We start from the raw sequence: 18,887 nt of genomic DNA, 5'->3' as shown, positions 1-18,887 counted from the left end.
GACTCGCAGTCGGCGTTCCAATTCAGGTGTTCAATGGGGTTGAGGTCAGGTCTCTGTGCAGGTCAGTCAAGTTCTTCCACACCGATCTACAAACCATTTCTGTATGGACCTGGCTTTGTGCACGGGGGTATTGTCATGCTGAAACATGAAAGGGCCTTCCCCAAACTGTTGCCACAAAGTTGGAAGCACAGAATTGTTTAGAATGTTACTGTATGCTGTAGTTTTAAGATTTCCCTACACTGTAACTAAGGAGCCGAGCCCAAACCGTGAAAAACTGCCCCAGACCATTATTCCTCCTCCACCAAACTTTACAGTTGGCACTATGCATTGGGGCAGATAGAGTTCTCCTGGCATCCGAAAAACCTAGATTCATCCGTCGGATTGCCAGATGGTGCAGCAGGATTCATCACGCCAAAGAATGCTCCAGAGTACAACATCTTCAGCTGATGCATGGCACTGCGCATGGTGATCTTCGGTTTGTGTGCGGCTGCTCGGCCATGGAAACTAATTTCACGAAGCTCCCGACGAACAGTTCTTGTGCTGACGTTTCTTCCAGAGGTAGATTGGAACTCGGAAGTGTTCTGTTCTGTGAGCTTGTGTGGCCTACCTTCACGGTTGAGCCGTTGTGGCTCCTAGACGTTTCCACTTCACAATAACAGCACTTACAGTTGACCGGGGCAGCGGTAGCAGGTCAGATATTTGACGAACTGACTAGTTGGCAAGGTGGCATCCTATGATGGTGCCACTTTGAAAGTCACTGAGCTATTCTACTGCCAATGTTTGTCTATGGAGATCGCATGGCTGTGTGCTCGATTTTATACACCTGTCAGCAAAGGGTGTGGCTGAAATAGCAGAATCCACTAATTTGAAGGGGTGTCCACATACTTTTGTACATATAGTGTATATATCCTACCGATTCCCAGGTGTGTGTTGATGGATGCGTAGCGCGCCGTGCCGGTCAGGTTCTTGTTCTCGCGGTAGGGGATGTGCTGGTGTGTGCGGGCGTCGCGGTACTTCTTGGCCAGGCCAAAGTCGATGATGTACACCAGGTTGCCCTTCTTGCCCAGGCCCATCAGGAAGTTGTCTGGCTTCACGTCTCTGTGGATGAAGTTCTTCGAGTGGATGTACTCTATACGGCTGATCTGGAGAGGAGAGAGGTTGATCAATAACAGCTAGTCTGATCTGGAGAGGAGAGAGGTTGATCAATAACAGCTAGTCTGATCTGGAGAGGAGAGAGGTTGATCAATAACAGCTAGTCTGATCTGGAGAGGAGAGAGGTTGATCAATAACAGCTAGTCTGATCTGGAGAGGAGAGAGGTTGATCAATAACAGCTAGTCTGATCTGGAGAGGAGAGAGGTTGATCAATAACAGCTAGTCTGATCTGGAGAGGAGAGAGGTTGATCAATAACAGCTAGTCTGATCTGGAGAGGAGAGAGCTTGCGTTATCATCATCAATAACGCACATAGAACGTGGATATACATGATGGGTGTCAATGGTAAAAAGGACACCTGGTAGTATAAACACCTGGAGGACACCTGGTAGTATAAACACCTGGAGGACACCTGGTAGTATAAACACCTGGAGGACACCTGGTAGTATAAACACCTGGAGGACACCTGGTAGTATAAACACCTGGAGGACACCTGGTAGTCTAAACGCCTGGTAGTATAAACACCTGGAGGACACCTGGTAGTATAAACACCTGGTAGTATAAACACCTGGAGGACACCTGGTAGTATAAACACCTGGAGGACACCTGGTAGTATAAACACCTGGTAGTATAAACACCTGGAGGACACCTGGTAGTCTAAACGCCTGGTAGTATAAATGTAGTATAAACACCTGGTAGTATAAACACCTGGAGGACACCTGGTAGTATAAACACCTGGTAGTATAAACACCTGGAGGACACCTGGTAGTCTAAACGCCTGGTAGTATAAACACCTGGAGGACACCTGGTAGTCTAAACACCTGGTAGTCTAAACACCCGGAGGACACCTGGTAGTCTAAACACCCGGAGGACACCTGGTAGTCTAAACACCCGGAGGACACCTGGTAGTCTAAACACCCGGAGGACACCTGGCAGTCTAAACACCCGGAGGACACCTGGCAGTCTAAACACCCGGAGGACACCTGGCAGTCTAAACACCCGGAGGACACCTGGCAGTCTAAACACCCGGAGGACACCTGGCAGTCTAAACACCTGGAGGACACCTGGCAGTCTAAACACCTGGAGGACACCTGGCAGTCTAAACACCTGGAGGACACCTGGCAGTCTAAACACCTGGTAGTATAAACACCTGGAGGACACCTGGTAGTCTAAACACCTGGTAGTATAAACACCTGGAGGACACCTGGCAGTCTAAACACCCGGAGGACACCTGGCAGTCTAAACACCCGGAGGACACCTGGCAGTCTAAACACCCGGAGGACACCTGGCAGTCTAAACACCCGGAGGACACCTGGCAGTCTAAACACCCGGAGGACACCTGGTAGTCTAAATACCTGGAGGACACCTGGTAGTATAAACACTGCAGCACTACTGGTGCAAAAAATTAAGAAGAAGCGATTGCTAATCGGGATGTGATCTCTCCTTTTCAAGATGATTCCATACGTATCTAGATCCAGGGCAGGGGTTTCTCCATACGCATCTCAGCATTAGAAACCCCTGGACGGGTAGAAATGACAACGGACCTATATATTTACACTACATCTGTATGTAGATCGTTCAGGTTCACCATCGCCAATAGTTTTGGTAGTTTTGCTTGAAACAAGGAGACAGGACAGCGACCTCAATGCGTGGTTGGAGCAGGAGAAGAAGAGAAGCTCTCAGAGTCAAAACTTCCAAACGGTCTAAACCATTCCATTATTAGACGGGGGTGAAATTCAAAGTTGTGCTATATAGATCCCCTCTAATTGATAGTGTGGTGGTAGATGACTGCATGGTTGAGGCAGGAGAAGAAGAGAAGCTCTCTGAGTCAAAACTAGACGGGGGTGTGGGTGAATCGATTGGTGGGGTGTATCGATTGGTGTGGGTGAATTGATTGGTGTGGGTGAATCGTCCCTAATTGCTAAGTGACTGTCAACAATTTTAGCCGGCTAACTGTGACACCACTGTACTGTCGATGTAGATGGACCAACGGACAGTCAATAGAATGAATGGCTTTATGATCCAGACCCATCCGACTGCTTCAACAGTGGGATCTGTGTGTTGTGTGTGTGTGTACTGACATGTAGAACTGAAACACACACACAGACTAATAGGGACAAGGCTTCCTAACATTCACAATGGAGCCAGTGTCATTCGGGATGGGGGTGTGGGCCAGTGTCATTCGGGATGGGGCGTTGGCCAGTGTCATTCGGGATGGGGGCGTTGGCCAGTGTCATTCGGGATGGGGGCGTTGGCCAGTGTCATTCGGGATGGGGGGCGTTGGCCAGTGTCATTCGGGATGGGGGCTGGCCAGTGTCATTCGGGATGGGGGCGTTGGCCAGTGTCATTCGGGATGGGGCGTTGGCCAGTGTCATTCGGGATGGGGGCGTTGGCCAGTGTCATTCGGGATGGGGGCGTTGGCCAGTGTCATTCGGGATGGGGGCGTTGGCCAGTGTCATTCGGGATGGGGGCGTTGGCCAGTGTCATTCGGGATGGGGCGTTGGCCAGTGTCATTCGGGATGGGGGCGTTGGCCAGTGTCATTCGGGATGGGGGCGTTAGCCAGTGTCATTCGGGATGGGGGCGTTGGCCAGTGTCATTCGGGATGGGGGTGTTGGCCAGTGTCATTCAGAATGGGGGTAGCCCCCGTTATAGTGGCCTCCTGAAGGTGGTCCCATACCCCCAGGTTGGCACGCGCCCTGCCTCGGTGCACACACACACACACGCAAGTCTCTCACCATCTGGTCAGCCAGCAGCAGGACAGTCTTGAGGGAGAACTTGCGGGAGCAGAAGTTGAACAGGTCTTCCAGACTAGGTCCTAACAGCTCCATCACCATCACGTTGTAGTCGCCCTCCGCCCCACACCACTTTATCGTTGGGATACCCACTGTAGGGGAGACAGACAGGATAGAGACAGACAGGATAGAGACAGACAGGATAGAGACAGAGAGAGAGAGAGCGAAACAGAGAGAGAGAGAGAGAAACAGAGAGAGAGAGAGAGAAACAGAGAGAGAGAGAGAGAAACAGAGAGAGACAGAGAGAGAGAGAGAGAAACAGAGAGAGACAGAGAGAGAGAGAGAGAGAAACAGAGAGAGAGAGAGAGAGAGAAACAGAGAGAGAGAGAGAGAGAGAGAGACAGAGACAGAGACAGAGACAGAGACAGAGACAGAGACAGAGAGAGACAGAGAGAGACAGAGAGAGACAGAGAGAGACAGAGAGACAGAGAGAGACAGAGAGAGACAGAGAGACAGAGAGACAGAGAGAGACAGAGACAGAGAGAGAGAGACAGAGAGAGAGAGACAGAGAGAGAGAGAGAGAGAGAGACAGAGAGAGAGAGACAGAGAGAGAGAGACAGAGAGAGAGAGACAGAGAGAGAGAGACAGACAGACAGAGAGAGAGAGGGATGTTAGTCTTGTTAAAGTAACCATGTGTTTAATCATATATCCATTGATACCCACTGTAGGGGGAAAGAGTTAAATTAACATTTAGGAGAGAAAAAAATATTATTATTCATGTAAGTCGCTCTGGATAAGAGCGTCTGCTAAATGACTTAAATGTAAATGTAAATGTAATGTATTATAATGTCTCTAGAAAGTCTGACATTACAGCAAATTACTTGTAACATTTTGAGTAGCATTTAGCACCAAGAGGGAGGAGTTAGGCGCTGAAACCAGGAACTAGCCCCAAACTATATCCTATCACAGCCCTGGTATTGGGGCCAGGATGACACCACTATGGCAGTAGAACATCGCTACAGCCTATCGCAGCGTGGAGATGGTTGACAACATACTATAGATGGTGAAGAATGTAACCTCTACAAGAGATATGAGGAGAGGAGGATGACAGAGGGAGGAGGAGGAGGGGAGGACATTTGATTCAGTTCAGGCTGAGATTAGATGCAATAAAAACAAAATCACAAGAGGTCAGCTCATATTAACCTAGTGTCTATCTACCTGACTATCATCAGGGAGGGAGGTCAGCTCATATTAACCTAGTGTCGATCTGCCTGCCTGCCTTAATACAGTAGTAGACTGGTGATCAGCATTTTACACTTTACCCAGCTCAGCTAGACACTAGTTCACAGAGACAAACATTGGCAAAGCACACACACACACACACACACACATATTCTCCATGCTCCAGCAATCTCCCGGTGTCGCAACACACACACACAGTCTGGTGCGTTTGTCTCTTAGTCTTAAAGCCAAAGTGTGGGGAGACGTGCTTTTAGCATCTGTCATAGTGACTACATGTCTTCCAGAGTGGAGCTGGAGGAGACGTATAAGGGCTAGCCAGGCAGAGTGTGTTCTGGAAGCTGGAGGAGACGTATATGGGCTAGCCAGGCAGAGTGTGTTCTGGAAGCTGGAGGAGACGTATATGGGCTAGCCAGGCAGAGTGTGTTCTGGAAGCTGGAGGAGACGTATATGGGCCAGCCAGGCAGAGTGTGTTCTGGAAGCTGGAGGAGACGTATATGGGCTAGCCAGGCAGAGTGTGTTCTGGAAGCTGGAGGAGACGTATATGGGCTAGCCAGGCAGAGTGTGTTCTGGAAGCTGGAGGAGACGTATATGGGCTAGCCAGGCAGAGTGTGTTCTGGAAGCTGGAGGAGACGTACAGTGCCTTGCGAAAGTATTCGGCCCCCTTGAACTTTGCGACCTTTTGCCACATTTCAGGTTTCAAACATAAAGATATAAAACTGTATTTTTTTGTGAAGAATCAACAACAAGTGGGACACAATCATGAAGTGGAACGACATTTATTGATATTTCAAACTTTTTAACAAATCAAAACTGAAAAATTGGACGTGCAAAATTATTCAGCCCTTTACTTTCAGTGCAGCAAACTCTCTCCAGAAGTTCAGTGAGGATCTCTGAATGATCCAATGTTGACCTAAATGACTAATGATGATAAATACAATTCACCTGTGTGTAATCAAGTCTCCGTATAAATGCACCTGCACTGTGATAGTCTCAGAGGTCCGTTAAAAGCGCAGAGAGCATCATGAAGAACAAGGAACACACCAGGCAGGTCCGAGATACTGTTGTGAAGAAGTTTAAAGCCGGATTTGGATACAAAAAGATTTCCCAAGCTTTAAACATCCCAAGGAGCACTGTGCAAGCGATAATATTGAAATGGAAGGAGTATAAGACCACTGCAAATCTACCAAGACCTCGCCGTCCCTCTAAACTTTCAGCTCATACAAGGAGAAGACTGATCAGAGATGCAGCCAAGAGGCCCATGATCACTCTGGATGAACTGCAGAAATCTACAGCTGAGGTGGGAGACTCTGTCCATAGGACAACAATCAGTCGTATATTGCACAAATCTGGCCTTTATGGAAGAGTGGCAAGAAGAAAGCCATTTCTTAAAGTAATCCATAAAAAGTGTTGTTTAAAGTTTGCCACAAGCCACCTGGGAGACACACCAAACATGTGGAAGAAGGTGCTCTGGTCAGATGAAACTAAAATTGAACTTTTTGGCAACAATGCAAAATGTTATGTTTGTCGTAAAAGCAACACAGCTCATCACCCTGAACACACCATCCCCACTGTCAAACAATGGTGGTGGCAGCATCATGGTTTGGGCCTGCTTTTCTTCAGCAGGGACAGGGAAGATTGTTAAAATTGATGGGAAGATGGATGGAGCCAAATACAGGACCATTCTGGAAGAAAACCTGATGGAGTCTGCAAAAGACCCGAGACTGGGACGGAGATTTGTTTTCCCAACAAGACAATGTTCCAAAACATAAAGTAAAATCTACAATGGAATGGTTCAAAAATAAACATATCCAGGTGTTAGAATGGCCAAGTCAAAGTCCAGACCTGAATCCAATCGAGAATCTGTGGAAAGAACTGAAAACTGCTGTTCACAAATGCTCTCCATCCAACCTCACTGAGCTCGAGCTGTTTTGCAAGGAGGAATGGGAAAAAATTTCAGTCTCTCGATGTGCAAAACTGATAGAGACATACCCCAAGCGACTTACAGCTGTAATCGCAGCAAAAGGTGGCGCTTCAAAGTATTAACTTAAGGGGGCTGAATAATTTTGCACGCCTAATTTTTCAGTTTTTGATTTGTTAAAAAAGTTTGAAATATCCAATAAATGTCGTTCCACTTCATGATTGTGTCCCACTTGTTGTTGATTCTTCACAAAAAAATACAGTTTTATATCTTTATGTTTGAAGCCTGAAATGTGGCAAAAGGTCGCAAAGTTCAAGGGGGCCGAATACTTTCGCAAGGCACTGTATATGGGCTAGCCAGGCAGAGTGTGTTCTGGAAGCTAGAGGAGACGTATATGGGCTAGCCAGGCAGAGTGTGTTCTGGAAGCTAGAGGAGACGTATATGGGCTAGTCAGGCAGAGTGTGTTCTCGAAGCTGGAGGAGACTTATATGGGCTAGCCAGGCAGAGTGTGTTCTGGAAGCTGGAGGAGACGTATATGGGCTAGCCAGACAGAGTGTGTTCTGGAAGCTGGAGGAGACGTATATGGGCTAGCCAGGCAGAGTGTGTTCTGGAAGCTGGAGGAGACGTATATGGGCTAGCCAGGCAGAGTGTGTTCTGGAAGCTGGAGGAGACGTATATGGGCTAGCCAGGCAGAGTGTGTTCTGGAAGCTGGAGGAGACGTATATGGGCTAGCCAGGCAGAGTGTGTTCTGGAAGCTGGAGGAGACGTATATGGGCTAGCCAGGCAGAGTGTGTGTTAGCCAGGCTAACAGCAGCACATAGACCATCTCCAACGAGCAGGACACCACACCAGGGGGCTGTTTTTAGCAGCAGCAGCAGCCTGTATATAGGCTACAGTTGAAAACGCTAGATAAGGGGTTCTCCAACTTGTTGGGGCCAGGGACACCCTCATAACTCCAGTGAGACAGAAATAGCATACGAGGGGTTCAACTAGGACTTTGGCAGCGCAGGGCTGGACGATCCAAGTTTCACACGCTGAGAAGGAACCTTTTTAAAAGAAGAGAAAAATGTGGCAGTTTTCAAGCTAATTTCCTGCAAAGTCTCGGTTTTGGTAAAAAGCTGAGGGATGGGCCTGGAGAAATATAGCCATTAAATTAGACAGAGCTATGGATGTAAGGACTGACCATCCATGATATCAACAGTATAGTTTTAACTATGTTTTGAGGCTCCACAGTGTTAGTTTACTTTGTTTCCAAACATTGGAGTAAAACCAGGTTGTATTCTGGGTTCTGATGGGGTACCACAGTTGAACTAAGCTCATGAAGCACTTATAAGTTATATTCTTCAAGAATCAAGTAGGTACATCAGGGTTTGCCATACCAAAGATGGATGTAGCAACTAAGGATTCTAGCTTTAAATTACAGTGCTTTTATGTAAATAAAATAAAATAAAAATATATATTAATAATTGTGGAATAAAATAAATATTGAGTTGAAAAATTGAAAATTTGTGGAGTACTGTGGATACTAATATCTCTGTGAGCCTCCCGGACCCATGTTGCCCAGGGTTAAGAACAGAATACTGTAGATACTAATATCTCTGTGAGCCTCCCAGGCCCATGTTGCCCAGGGTTAAGAACAGAATACTGTAGATACTAATATCTCTGTGAGCCTCCCAGGCCCATGTTGCCCAGGGTTAAGAACAGAATACTGTGGATACTAATATCTCTGTGAGCCTCCCAGGCCCATGTTGCCCAGGGTTAAGAACAGACTACTGTAAATTAATAATAATAATAATAATATATGCCATTTAGCAGACGATTTTATCCAAAGCGACTTACAGTCATGTGTGCATACATTCTACGTATGGGTGGTCCCGGGGATCGAACCCACTACCCTGGCGTTACAAGCGCCATGTTCTACCAACTGAGCTACACAGGACCACTAATATTGCATTGTATTCACCCTCTAAATGTATTCACAGATCCATTAATAATATTGCATTGTATTCACCCTCTAAATGTATTCACAGATCCATTAATAATATTGCATTGCATGTATTCACAGATCCATTAATAATATTGCATTGTATTCACCCTCTAAATGTATTCACAGATCCATTAATAATATTGCATTGTATTCACCCTCTAAATGTATTCACAGATCCATTAATAATATTGCATTGTATTCACCCTCTAAATGTATTCACAGATCCATTAATAATATTGCATTGTATTCACCCTCTAAATGTATTCACAGATCCATTAATAATATTGCATTGTATTCACCCTCTAAATGTATTCACAGATCCATTAATAATATTGCATTGTATTCACCCTCTAAATGTATTCACAGATCCATTAATAATATTGCATTGTATTCACCTCTAAATGTATTCACAGATCCATTAATAATATTGCATTGTATTCACCCTCTAAATGTATTCACAGATCCATTAATAATATTGCATTGTATTCACCCTCTAAATGTATTCACAGATCCATTAATAATATTGCATTGTATTCACCCTCTAAATGTATTCACAGATCCATTAATAATATTGCATTGTATTCACCCTCTAAATGTATTCACAGATCCATTAATAATATTGCATTGTATTCACCCCTCTAAAATGTATTCACAGATCCATTAATAATATTGCATTGTATTCACCCTCTAAATGTATTCACAGATCCATTAATAATATTGCATTGTATTCACCCTCTAAATGTATTCACAGATCCATTAATAATATTGCATTGTATTCACCCTCTAAATGTATTCACAGATCCATTAATAATATTGCATTGTATTCACCCTCTAAATGTATTCACAGATCCATTAATAATATTGCATTGTATTCACATTGTATTCACCCTCTAAATGTATTCACAGATCCATTAATAATATTGCATTGTATTCACCCTCTAAATGTATTCACAGATCCATTAATAATATTGCATTGTATTCACCCTCTAAATGTATTCACAGATCCATTAATAATATTGCATTGTATTCACCCTCTAAATGTATTCACAGATCCATTAATAATATTGCATTGTATTCACCCTCTAAATGTATTCACAGATCCATTAATAATATTGCATTGTATTCACCCTCTAAATGTATTCACAGATCCATTAATAATATTGCATTGTATTCACCCTCTAAATGTATTCACAGATCCATTAATAATATTGCATTGTATTCACCCTCTAAATGTATTCACAGATCCATTGCCCAAAATGTGTTTAATCTGCTGTTCATAGAGATAAGAATTATTTTTTATGTTCATATTTTGAGATCCGCAGACAAGGGATTTAATATTATATTTTTATATTTATTTAACTGGGCAAGTCAGTTAAGAACAAATTCTTATTTATAATGACGGACCTACCCCGGCCAACCCCCCTAGCCCGGACGACGCTGGGCCAAATTGTGGGACGGCCTGTGGGACTCCAGATTACGGACGGTTGTGATACAGCCCGGGATCGAACCAGGGTCTGTAGTGACACCTCTAGTGTCTTAGACCGCTGCGCCACTCGGGAACCCCCATACTGATACAGCAACATAATATATTTAGAAGCAGCTCAACCTTAGACTACATAGACCAGACCACTGGATATATTAAGCAGCAGAATGTACAGTGTCCATCTAAGGACCTGTAGGGTCACTCAGCACTAAATAGCCTGTCTGTATCCCATATGGCACCCTAGTCCCTATATACTGCACTCATTCTGATCAGACCACTATAGGGCCCTGGTCAAAAGTAGTGCACTATGTAGGGGATAGGGTGCCATAGAGCTCTGGTCAAAAGTAGTGCACTATATAGGGAATAGGGTGCATAGATCTCTGGTCAGGAGTAGTGCACTGTGTAGGGAATAGGGTGCCATAGAGCTCTGGTCAAAAGTAGTGCACTATATAGGGAATAGGGTGCATAGATCTCTGGTCAGGAGTAGTGCACTATGTAGGGAATATGGTGCCATAGAGCTCTGGTCAGGAGTAGTGCACTATGTAGGGAATAGGGTGCCATATGGGACGGAACTGGAGTCTAAAATAGCTTCCTCCCATCTGGTTCTGTTCCAGAACCTGGGATGTATTCATTACGGTAAAACCTACCAAAACATATTGCAACAACAATGTTGTGTTTCTTATTGGACAAGTTCAGGTAGTCCCTCCCTGTTTCAGTCCGTTTCCTACCGTAGAGCAAAATGATAAAGCAATATATATATATATATATATATCATACTGATTAGCCAATATTGATAGAGTAACATGGTGTGTATTAACCCACTGGTCAGTAGGGTAATGAGGACTATGGTGTGTATTGACCCAGTGGTCAGTAGGATAATGAGGACTATGGTGTGTATTGACCCAGTGGTCAGTAGGGTAATGAGGACTATGGTGTGTATTGACCCAGTGGTCAGTAGGGTAATGAGGACTATGGTGTGTATTGACCCACTGGTCAGTAGGGTAATGAGGACTATGGTGTGTATTGACCCACTGGTCAGTAGGGTAATGAGGACTATGGTGTGTATTAACCCAGTGGTCAGTAGGATAATGGGGAATATGGTGTGTATTGCCTCAGTGGTCAGTAGGGTAATGAGGACTATGGTGTGTATTAACCCAGTGGTCAGTAGGGTAATGAGGACTATGGTGTGTATTGACCCAGTGGTCAGTAGGGTAATGAGGGCTATGGTGTGTATTGACCCAGTGGTCAGTAGGATAATGGGGACTATGGTGTGTATTGACCCAGTGGTCAGTAGGGTAATGAGGACTATGGTGTGTATTGACCCAGTGGTCAGTAGGATAATGGGGACTATGGTGTGTATTGACCCAGTGGTCAGTAGGGTAATGGGGACTATGGTGTGTATTGACCCAGTGGTCAGTGGTCAGTAGGGTAATGAGGACTATTGTGTGTGTTGACCCAGTGGTCAGTAGGATAATGGGGAATATGGGGATAATAATGATGGGTGCAGCATTGACCCAGTGGTCAGTAGGGTAATGAGGACTATGGTGTGTATTGACCCAGTGGTCAGTAGGGTAATGAGGACTATGGTGTGTATTGACCCACTGGTCAGTAGGGTAATGAGGACTATGGTGTGTATTGACCCACTGGTCAGTAGGGTAATGAGGACTATGGTGTGTATTAACCCAGTGGTCAGTAGGATAATGGGGAATATGGTGTGTATTGCCTCAGTGGTCAGTAGGGTAATGAGGACTATGGTGTGTATTAACCCAGTGGTCAGTAGGGTAATGAGGACTATGGTGTGTATTGACCCAGTGGTCAGTAGGGTAATGAGGGCTATGGTGTGTATTGACCCAGTGGTCAGTAGGATAATGGGGACTATGGTGTGTATTGACCCAGTGGTCAGTAGGGTAATGAGGACTATGGTGTGTATTGACCCAGTGGTCAGTAGGATAATGGGGACTATGGTGTGTATTGACCCAGTGGTCAGTAGGGTAATGGGGACTATGGTGTGTATTGACCCAGTGGTCAGTGGTCAGTAGGGTAATGAGGACTATTGTGTGTGTTGACCCAGTGGTCAGTAGGATAATGGGGAATATGGGGATAATAATGATGGTCGTGCAGCATTGACCCAGTGGTCAGTAGGGTAATGAGGACTATGGTGTGTATTGACCCAGTGGTCAGTAGGATAATGGGGAATATGGTGTGTATTGCCTCAGTGGTCAGTAGGGTAATGAGGACTATGGTGTGTATTGACCCAGTGGTCAGTAGGATAATGAGGACTATGGTGTGTATTGACCCAGTGGTCAGTAGGGTAATGAGGACTATGGTGTGTATTGACCCAGTGGTCAGTAGGGTAATGAGGACTATGGTGTGTATTGACCTACTGGTCAGTAGGGTAATGAGGACTATGGTGTGTGTTGACCCAGTGGTCAGTAGGATAATGGGGAATATGGGGATAATAATGATGGTCGTGCAGCATTGACCCAGTGGTCAGTAGGGTAATGAGGGCTATGGTGTGTATTGACCCAGTGGTCAGTAGGATAATGGAGACTATGGTGTGTATTGACCCAGTGGTCAGTAGGATAATGAGGACTATGGTGTGTGTTGACCCAGCGGTCAGTAGGATAATGGGGAATATGGTGTGTATTGCCTCAGTGGTCAGTAGGGTAATGAGGACTATGGTGTGTATTGACCCAGTGGTCAGTAGGATAATGGGGACTATGGTGTGTATTGACCCAGTGGTCAGTAGGATAATGGGGACTATGGTGTGTATTGCCTCAGTGGTCAGTAGGATAATGAGGACTATGGTGTGTGTATTGCCTCAGTGGTCAGTAGGATAATGAGGACTATGGTGTGTGTATTGCCTCAGTGGTCAGTAGGATAATGAGGACTATGGTGTGTGTATTGCCTCAGTGGTCAGTAGGATAATGGGGACTATGGTGTGTATTGACCCAGTGGTCAGTAGGATAATGAGGACTATGGTGTGTGTATTGCCTCAGTGGTCAGTAGGATAATGGGGACTATGGTGTGTATTGCCTCAGTGGTCAGTAGGATAATGGGGAATATGGTGTGTATTGCCTCAGTGGTCAGTAGGGTAATGAGGACTATGGTGTGTATTGACCCAGTGGTCAGTAGGATAATGGGGACTATGGTGTGTATTGACCCAGTGGTCAATAGGATAATGGGGACTATGGTGTGTATTGACCCTGTGGTCAGTAGGATAATGAGGACTATGGTGTGTATTGACCCAGTGGTCAGTAGGATAATGGGGCATATGGGGATAATAATGATGGTCGTGCAGCAATGACCCAGTGGTCAGTAGGATAATGGGGACCATGGTGTGTATTGACCCAGTGGTCAGTAGGATAATGGGGAATATGGGGATAATAATGATGGTCGTGCAGCAATGCGTCATCTCTGTTTGATCATATAATACATGGTTGTGCTTTGTTCTTGCTGCTACACCGGAGGCTCATTTTACCACGCGCACACACTGTATGAATATTCATGAGCTGGAGGATGGAGGGATGGCGCCCCAGAGAAGAGGAATGCAGCGCTCTGCCCCTCCCCCACACCTCCCTCCTTCCCCTTCCGTCTATTCCACCCTCTCCTCCCCAGGCGCACACGCCATCTGGCCAGAGAGAGGGTGGGAGAGAGCGAGAGGGAAAGGATAGAGGGGAGATGACAGAGGATAGGGGATAGAGGGGAGATGACAGAGAGAAAGGATAGAGGGGAGATGACAGAGGATAGGGGATAGAGGGGAGATGACAGAGAGAAAGGATAGAGGGGAGATGACAGAGAGAAAGGATAGAGGGGAGATGACAGAGAGAAAGGATAGAGGGGAGATGACAGAGAGAAAGGATAGAGGGGAGATGACAGAGAGAAAGGATAGAGGGGAGATGACAGAGAGAAAGGATAGAGGGGAGATGACAGAGAGAAAGGATAGAGGGGAGATGACAGAGAGAAAGGACAGAGGGGAGATGACAGAGAGAAAGGACAGAGGGGAGATGACAGAGAGAAAGGACAGAGGGGAGATGACAGAGAGAAAGGATAGAGGGGAGATGACAGAGAGAAAGGATAGAGGGGAGATGACAGAGAGGAAGGATAGAACCAATGATGGAGAGATCAAGAGGTGAGGGGATTGGTGGAGGAGAGGGGAGCAGTGAAAAAGGAAGGATATAGGGCACAAACGAATGAGACCCACAGGGCTCCAGGAACCCAGGTTATCGCTCCATCCTGTCCCAATGTCAGAGCACCCTGCTGGGGCAACCCTCCAGGGGTGAGGGGCTGGAGGGCTGTGGTGGTGATAAGCCTGTTACTGGGAGTGCAGGTTGTTACACACACAAAAGCTTGCACTTTGCATAGGTACGCGCACACCGCATGGGGGAAACACCTTTAAACAACACACACCTTGGAGGGGGGAAAACACACCTTTAAACAACACAATTGTCAGTGGGACTAGGACACATGCAGAGGATCCGGACTGACTAAACGGCCAGGGTAAAGGTCACAGAGGATCCGGACTGACTAAACGGCCAGGGTAAAGGTCACAGAGGATCCGGACTGACTGAATGGCCAGGTTAAAGGTCACAGAGGATCCGGACTGACTGAACGGCCAGGGTAAAGGTCACAGAGGATCCGGACTGACTAAACGGCCAGGGTAAAGGTCACGGAGGATCCGGACTGACAGTGGTGAGGCTGAATGTAAATGTAGACAGGGTTAACCCCAGGGCTAACTGGCTCTGTCCTGTTACTCAGCTAATTACAATGAGAAGAAGGAAAACCCACACTCACTGGAATAGTTCAGCAGTTAATGTATTTTAGCAGCAGCAGGTCAACGATACATTCAAACTACGACAGTATTCCAGTGAGAGGTCAACGATACATCCAAACTACTACAGTATTCCAGTGAGAGGTCAACGATACATTCAAACTACTACAGTATTCCAGTGAGAGATCAACAATACATCCAAACTACTACAGTATTCCAGTGAGAGGTCAACAATACATCCAAACTACTACAGTATTCCAGTGAGAGGTCAACAATACATCCAAACTACTACAGTATTCCAGTGAGAGGTCAACAATACATCCAAACTACTACAGTATTCCAGTGAGAGATCAACAATACATCCAAACTACTACAGTATTCCAGTGAGAGGTCAACAATACATCCAAACTACTACAGTATTCCAGTGAGAGGTCAACAATACATTCAAACTACTACAGTATTCCAGTGAGAGGTCAACAATACATTCAAACTACTACAGTATTCCAGTGAGGTCAACAATGCATTCAAACTACGACAGTAGTGCTTGTGTGCTCGTTTCTTCTATACCTGTCAACATGTGTGCCTGAAATAGCCAAATCCACTCATTTGAAGGGGTGTCCACCTACTTTGAGTAGATCAGAGCTGGTAGGATGACCACTAGGTTGGTAGGATGACCACTAGGCCAGTTAAAGTGATCTAGATGAGAGCTGGTAGGATGACCACTAGGCCAGTTACAGTGATCTAGATGAGCTGGTAGGATGACCACTGGGCCAGTTAAAGTGATCTAGATGAGAGCTGGTAGGATGACCACTGGGCCAGTTACAGTGATCTAGATGAGAGCTGGTAGGATGACCACTGGGCCAGTTACAGTGATCTAGATGAAAGCTGGTAGGATGACCACTGGGCCAGTTAAAGTGATCTAGATGAGAGCTGGTAGGATGACCACTGGGCCAGTTACAGTGATCTAGATGAGAGCTGGTAGGATGACCACTAGGCCAGTTACAGTGATCTAGATGAGAGCTGGTAGGATGACCACTAGGTTGGTAGGATGACCACTAGGCCAGTTACAGTGATCTAGATGAGAGCTGGTAGGATGACCACTGGGCCAGTTACAGTGATCTAGATGAGAGCTGGTAGGATGACCACTAGGCCAGTTACAGTGATCTAGATGAGAGCTGGTAGGATGACCACTGGGCCAGTTACAGTGATCTAGATGAGAGCTGGTAGGATGACCACTAGGCCAGTTACAGTGATATAGATGAGAGCTGGTAGGATGACCACTGGGCCAGTTACAGTGATCTAGATGAGAGCTGGTAGGATGACCACTAGGCCAGTTACAGTGATCTAGATGAAAGCTGGTAGGATGACCACTGGGCCAGTTACAGTGATCTAGATGAGAGCTGGTAGGATGACCACTAGGTTGGTAGGATGACCACTAGGCCAGTTACAGTGATCTAGATGAGAGCTGGTAGGATGACCACTGGGCCAGTTACAGTGATCTAGATGAGAGCTGGTAGGATGACCACTGGGCCAGTTACAGTGATCTAGATGAGAGCTGGTAGGATGACCACTAGGCCAGTTACAGTGATCTAGATGAGAGCTGGTAGGATGACCACTGGGCCAGTTACAGTGATCTAGATGAGAGCTGGTAGGATGACCACTAGGCCAGTTACAGTGATCTAGATGAGAGCTGGTAGGATGAGCTGGGCCAGTTACAGTGATCTAGATGAGAGCTGGTAGGATGACCACTGGGCCAGTTACAGTGATCTAGATGAGAGCTGGTAGGATGACCACTAGGTTGGTAGGATGACCACTAGGCCAGTTACAGTGATCTAGATGAGAGCTGGTAGGATGACCACTAGGCCAGTTACAGTGATCTAGATGAGAGCTGGTAGGATGACCACTAGGCCAGTTACAGTGATCTAGATGAGAGCTGGTAGGATGACCACTAGGCCAGTTACAGTGATCTAGATGAGAGCTGGTAGGATGACCACTAGGCCAGTTACAGTGATCTAGATGAGAGCTGGTAGGATGACCACTGGGCCAGTTACAGTGATCTAGATGAGAGCTGGTAGGTTGGTAGGACAGATAAATGGTGTAGTGTCGTACCTCCTCCCTGCATCATCTTGTAGATCTTGCTCTCGATGTGGAGCTGCGGGTGTTTGGTCTTCACACATTCTAGCTTGATGGCCACCTCCTCTCCTACCGAGATATCAGTACCTAGAGAGAAATACAAACAGATGACATATTAAACACTCAGAATTGGTCCACTTCTTCATTGACTATCTTTAAGAAAGAAAGCTTGCAGGATTCCTTAAGAAACTGGATTTGTTACCGAACAAGTCTTGCACTACAACTCCACCACACATCACGAAGTGGAAATATTCACAGACCAGATGTTGTAGCCGAATTACACGCAATGGGATCATAGGCTCACTTAGCCAACTTGGATCCATCTGCTAGCCAACATCGGAGAGAGCGAGTGAATGAGAGAGAGATCCGCTAGCTAACCAGGTAGAACAGATTGTGATGAACACACCCTTCTGTACATCTCCAGCTGTTTGAGCAGCATGTTATCCTGTCCACTTCGTTCAGATGTTGAAATCAAGTGTCCTACCTGATTTATCAGAATGAGAACGAGTTGACAATTCCTTGTATAAGTGTTTTTTTATAAAACACAGACTAAAACAGCCAGTATAACGGTCTTTATTTGACTAAAATGCTGCAGGCGATATGTGATACTGTAATGCACGTGAGACGAGTTGGGCATTCCTTTACCACAATCAATGTTCATTGATACTCCTGTGGCAGTAGTGTCTGCTCTCAATCTGAGGAGTTGAGACATAAACAGGGGGTTGGTTTGAAATGTTAATTTTGTTTTTTTGTAAGTGACAGAGGGAGGGGCTTAGGGTGTGCATGTAAACTATAGAGAAAGAGGAGAAGCAAGAGGTTTCACTCTCGACAAAAATCTGTCCAAAAATAAGCCCAATGCGCTTATTTTGGAACTCAGCTTGTCGCCTGCCTTTCCACCTTTGGGACAACGACTCCCATTGTTAGGGGCGGAAACATGAGCCTCTCGCCATTATATCGAGATCTCTGGTGTAAATGGGAAGGTTCACAGCAGAGAAGGAGCGAACGAGACCAAGAAGACACGAGAACAAGTGGACATAAAACACTCATAAAAACCAAAAATACACAAAAAAATGATTTTGCGATACAAGTATGGTGAACATCGCGCAAAAACAGTCATTTGAATTAATTTGATAAATCACCCAACCCGACAGTATCATCGCATTATAATCCACTTCATTAGAAAACAAATACCTCAATCATTTACTCATCAGTAAATGTATGAGTAGCCCAAGCCATCCCAGTGTCAATCAAACACGGCCCTACAGAAACACATCGGGACCTTGATTAAACCATCTCAGTTCCTGCTGAAAACACATCCTGTCTGTGATTAAACCATCTCAGTTCCTGCTGAAAACACATCCTGTCTGTGATTAAACCATCTCAGTTCCTGCTGAAAACACATCCTGTCTGATTAAACCATCTCAGTTCCTGCTGAAAACACATCCTGTCTGATTAAACCATCTCAGTT

General features: G+C 45.7%; 1 protein-coding gene across 2 annotated transcripts in view; it reads right to left on the bottom strand.

The window, feature by feature from the left end:
- Positions 1-17,552, bottom strand: part of LOC124026380 (casein kinase I-like) — a 59,227-nt gene extending 41,675 nt beyond the window's left edge. For both annotated transcript variants that reach the window (XM_046339404.1, XM_046339403.1), the window contains exons 1-3: positions 17,396-17,552; positions 3,889-4,037; positions 914-1,142 (exon numbers count right to left, since the gene is read on the bottom strand). In XM_046339404.1, coding sequence (XP_046195360.1) covers positions 914-1,142; positions 3,889-4,037; positions 17,396-17,411 — 394 coding nt within the window. In that variant the 5' untranslated portion in view covers positions 17,412-17,552. The remainder of the gene's footprint in view (positions 1-913; positions 1,143-3,888; positions 4,038-17,395) is intronic.
- Positions 17,553-18,887: the final 1,335 nt, after the last annotated feature.

The sequence above is a fragment of the Oncorhynchus gorbuscha genome, unplaced genomic scaffold (genome assembly GCF_021184085.1).
Source record: "Oncorhynchus gorbuscha isolate QuinsamMale2020 ecotype Even-year unplaced genomic scaffold, OgorEven_v1.0 Un_scaffold_2711, whole genome shotgun sequence".
Lineage (NCBI taxonomy): Eukaryota > Metazoa > Chordata > Actinopteri > Salmoniformes > Salmonidae > Oncorhynchus > Oncorhynchus gorbuscha.
Note: the sequence above shows the minus strand (reverse complement) of the source record. Positions and strands in the feature narration are given on the sequence as shown.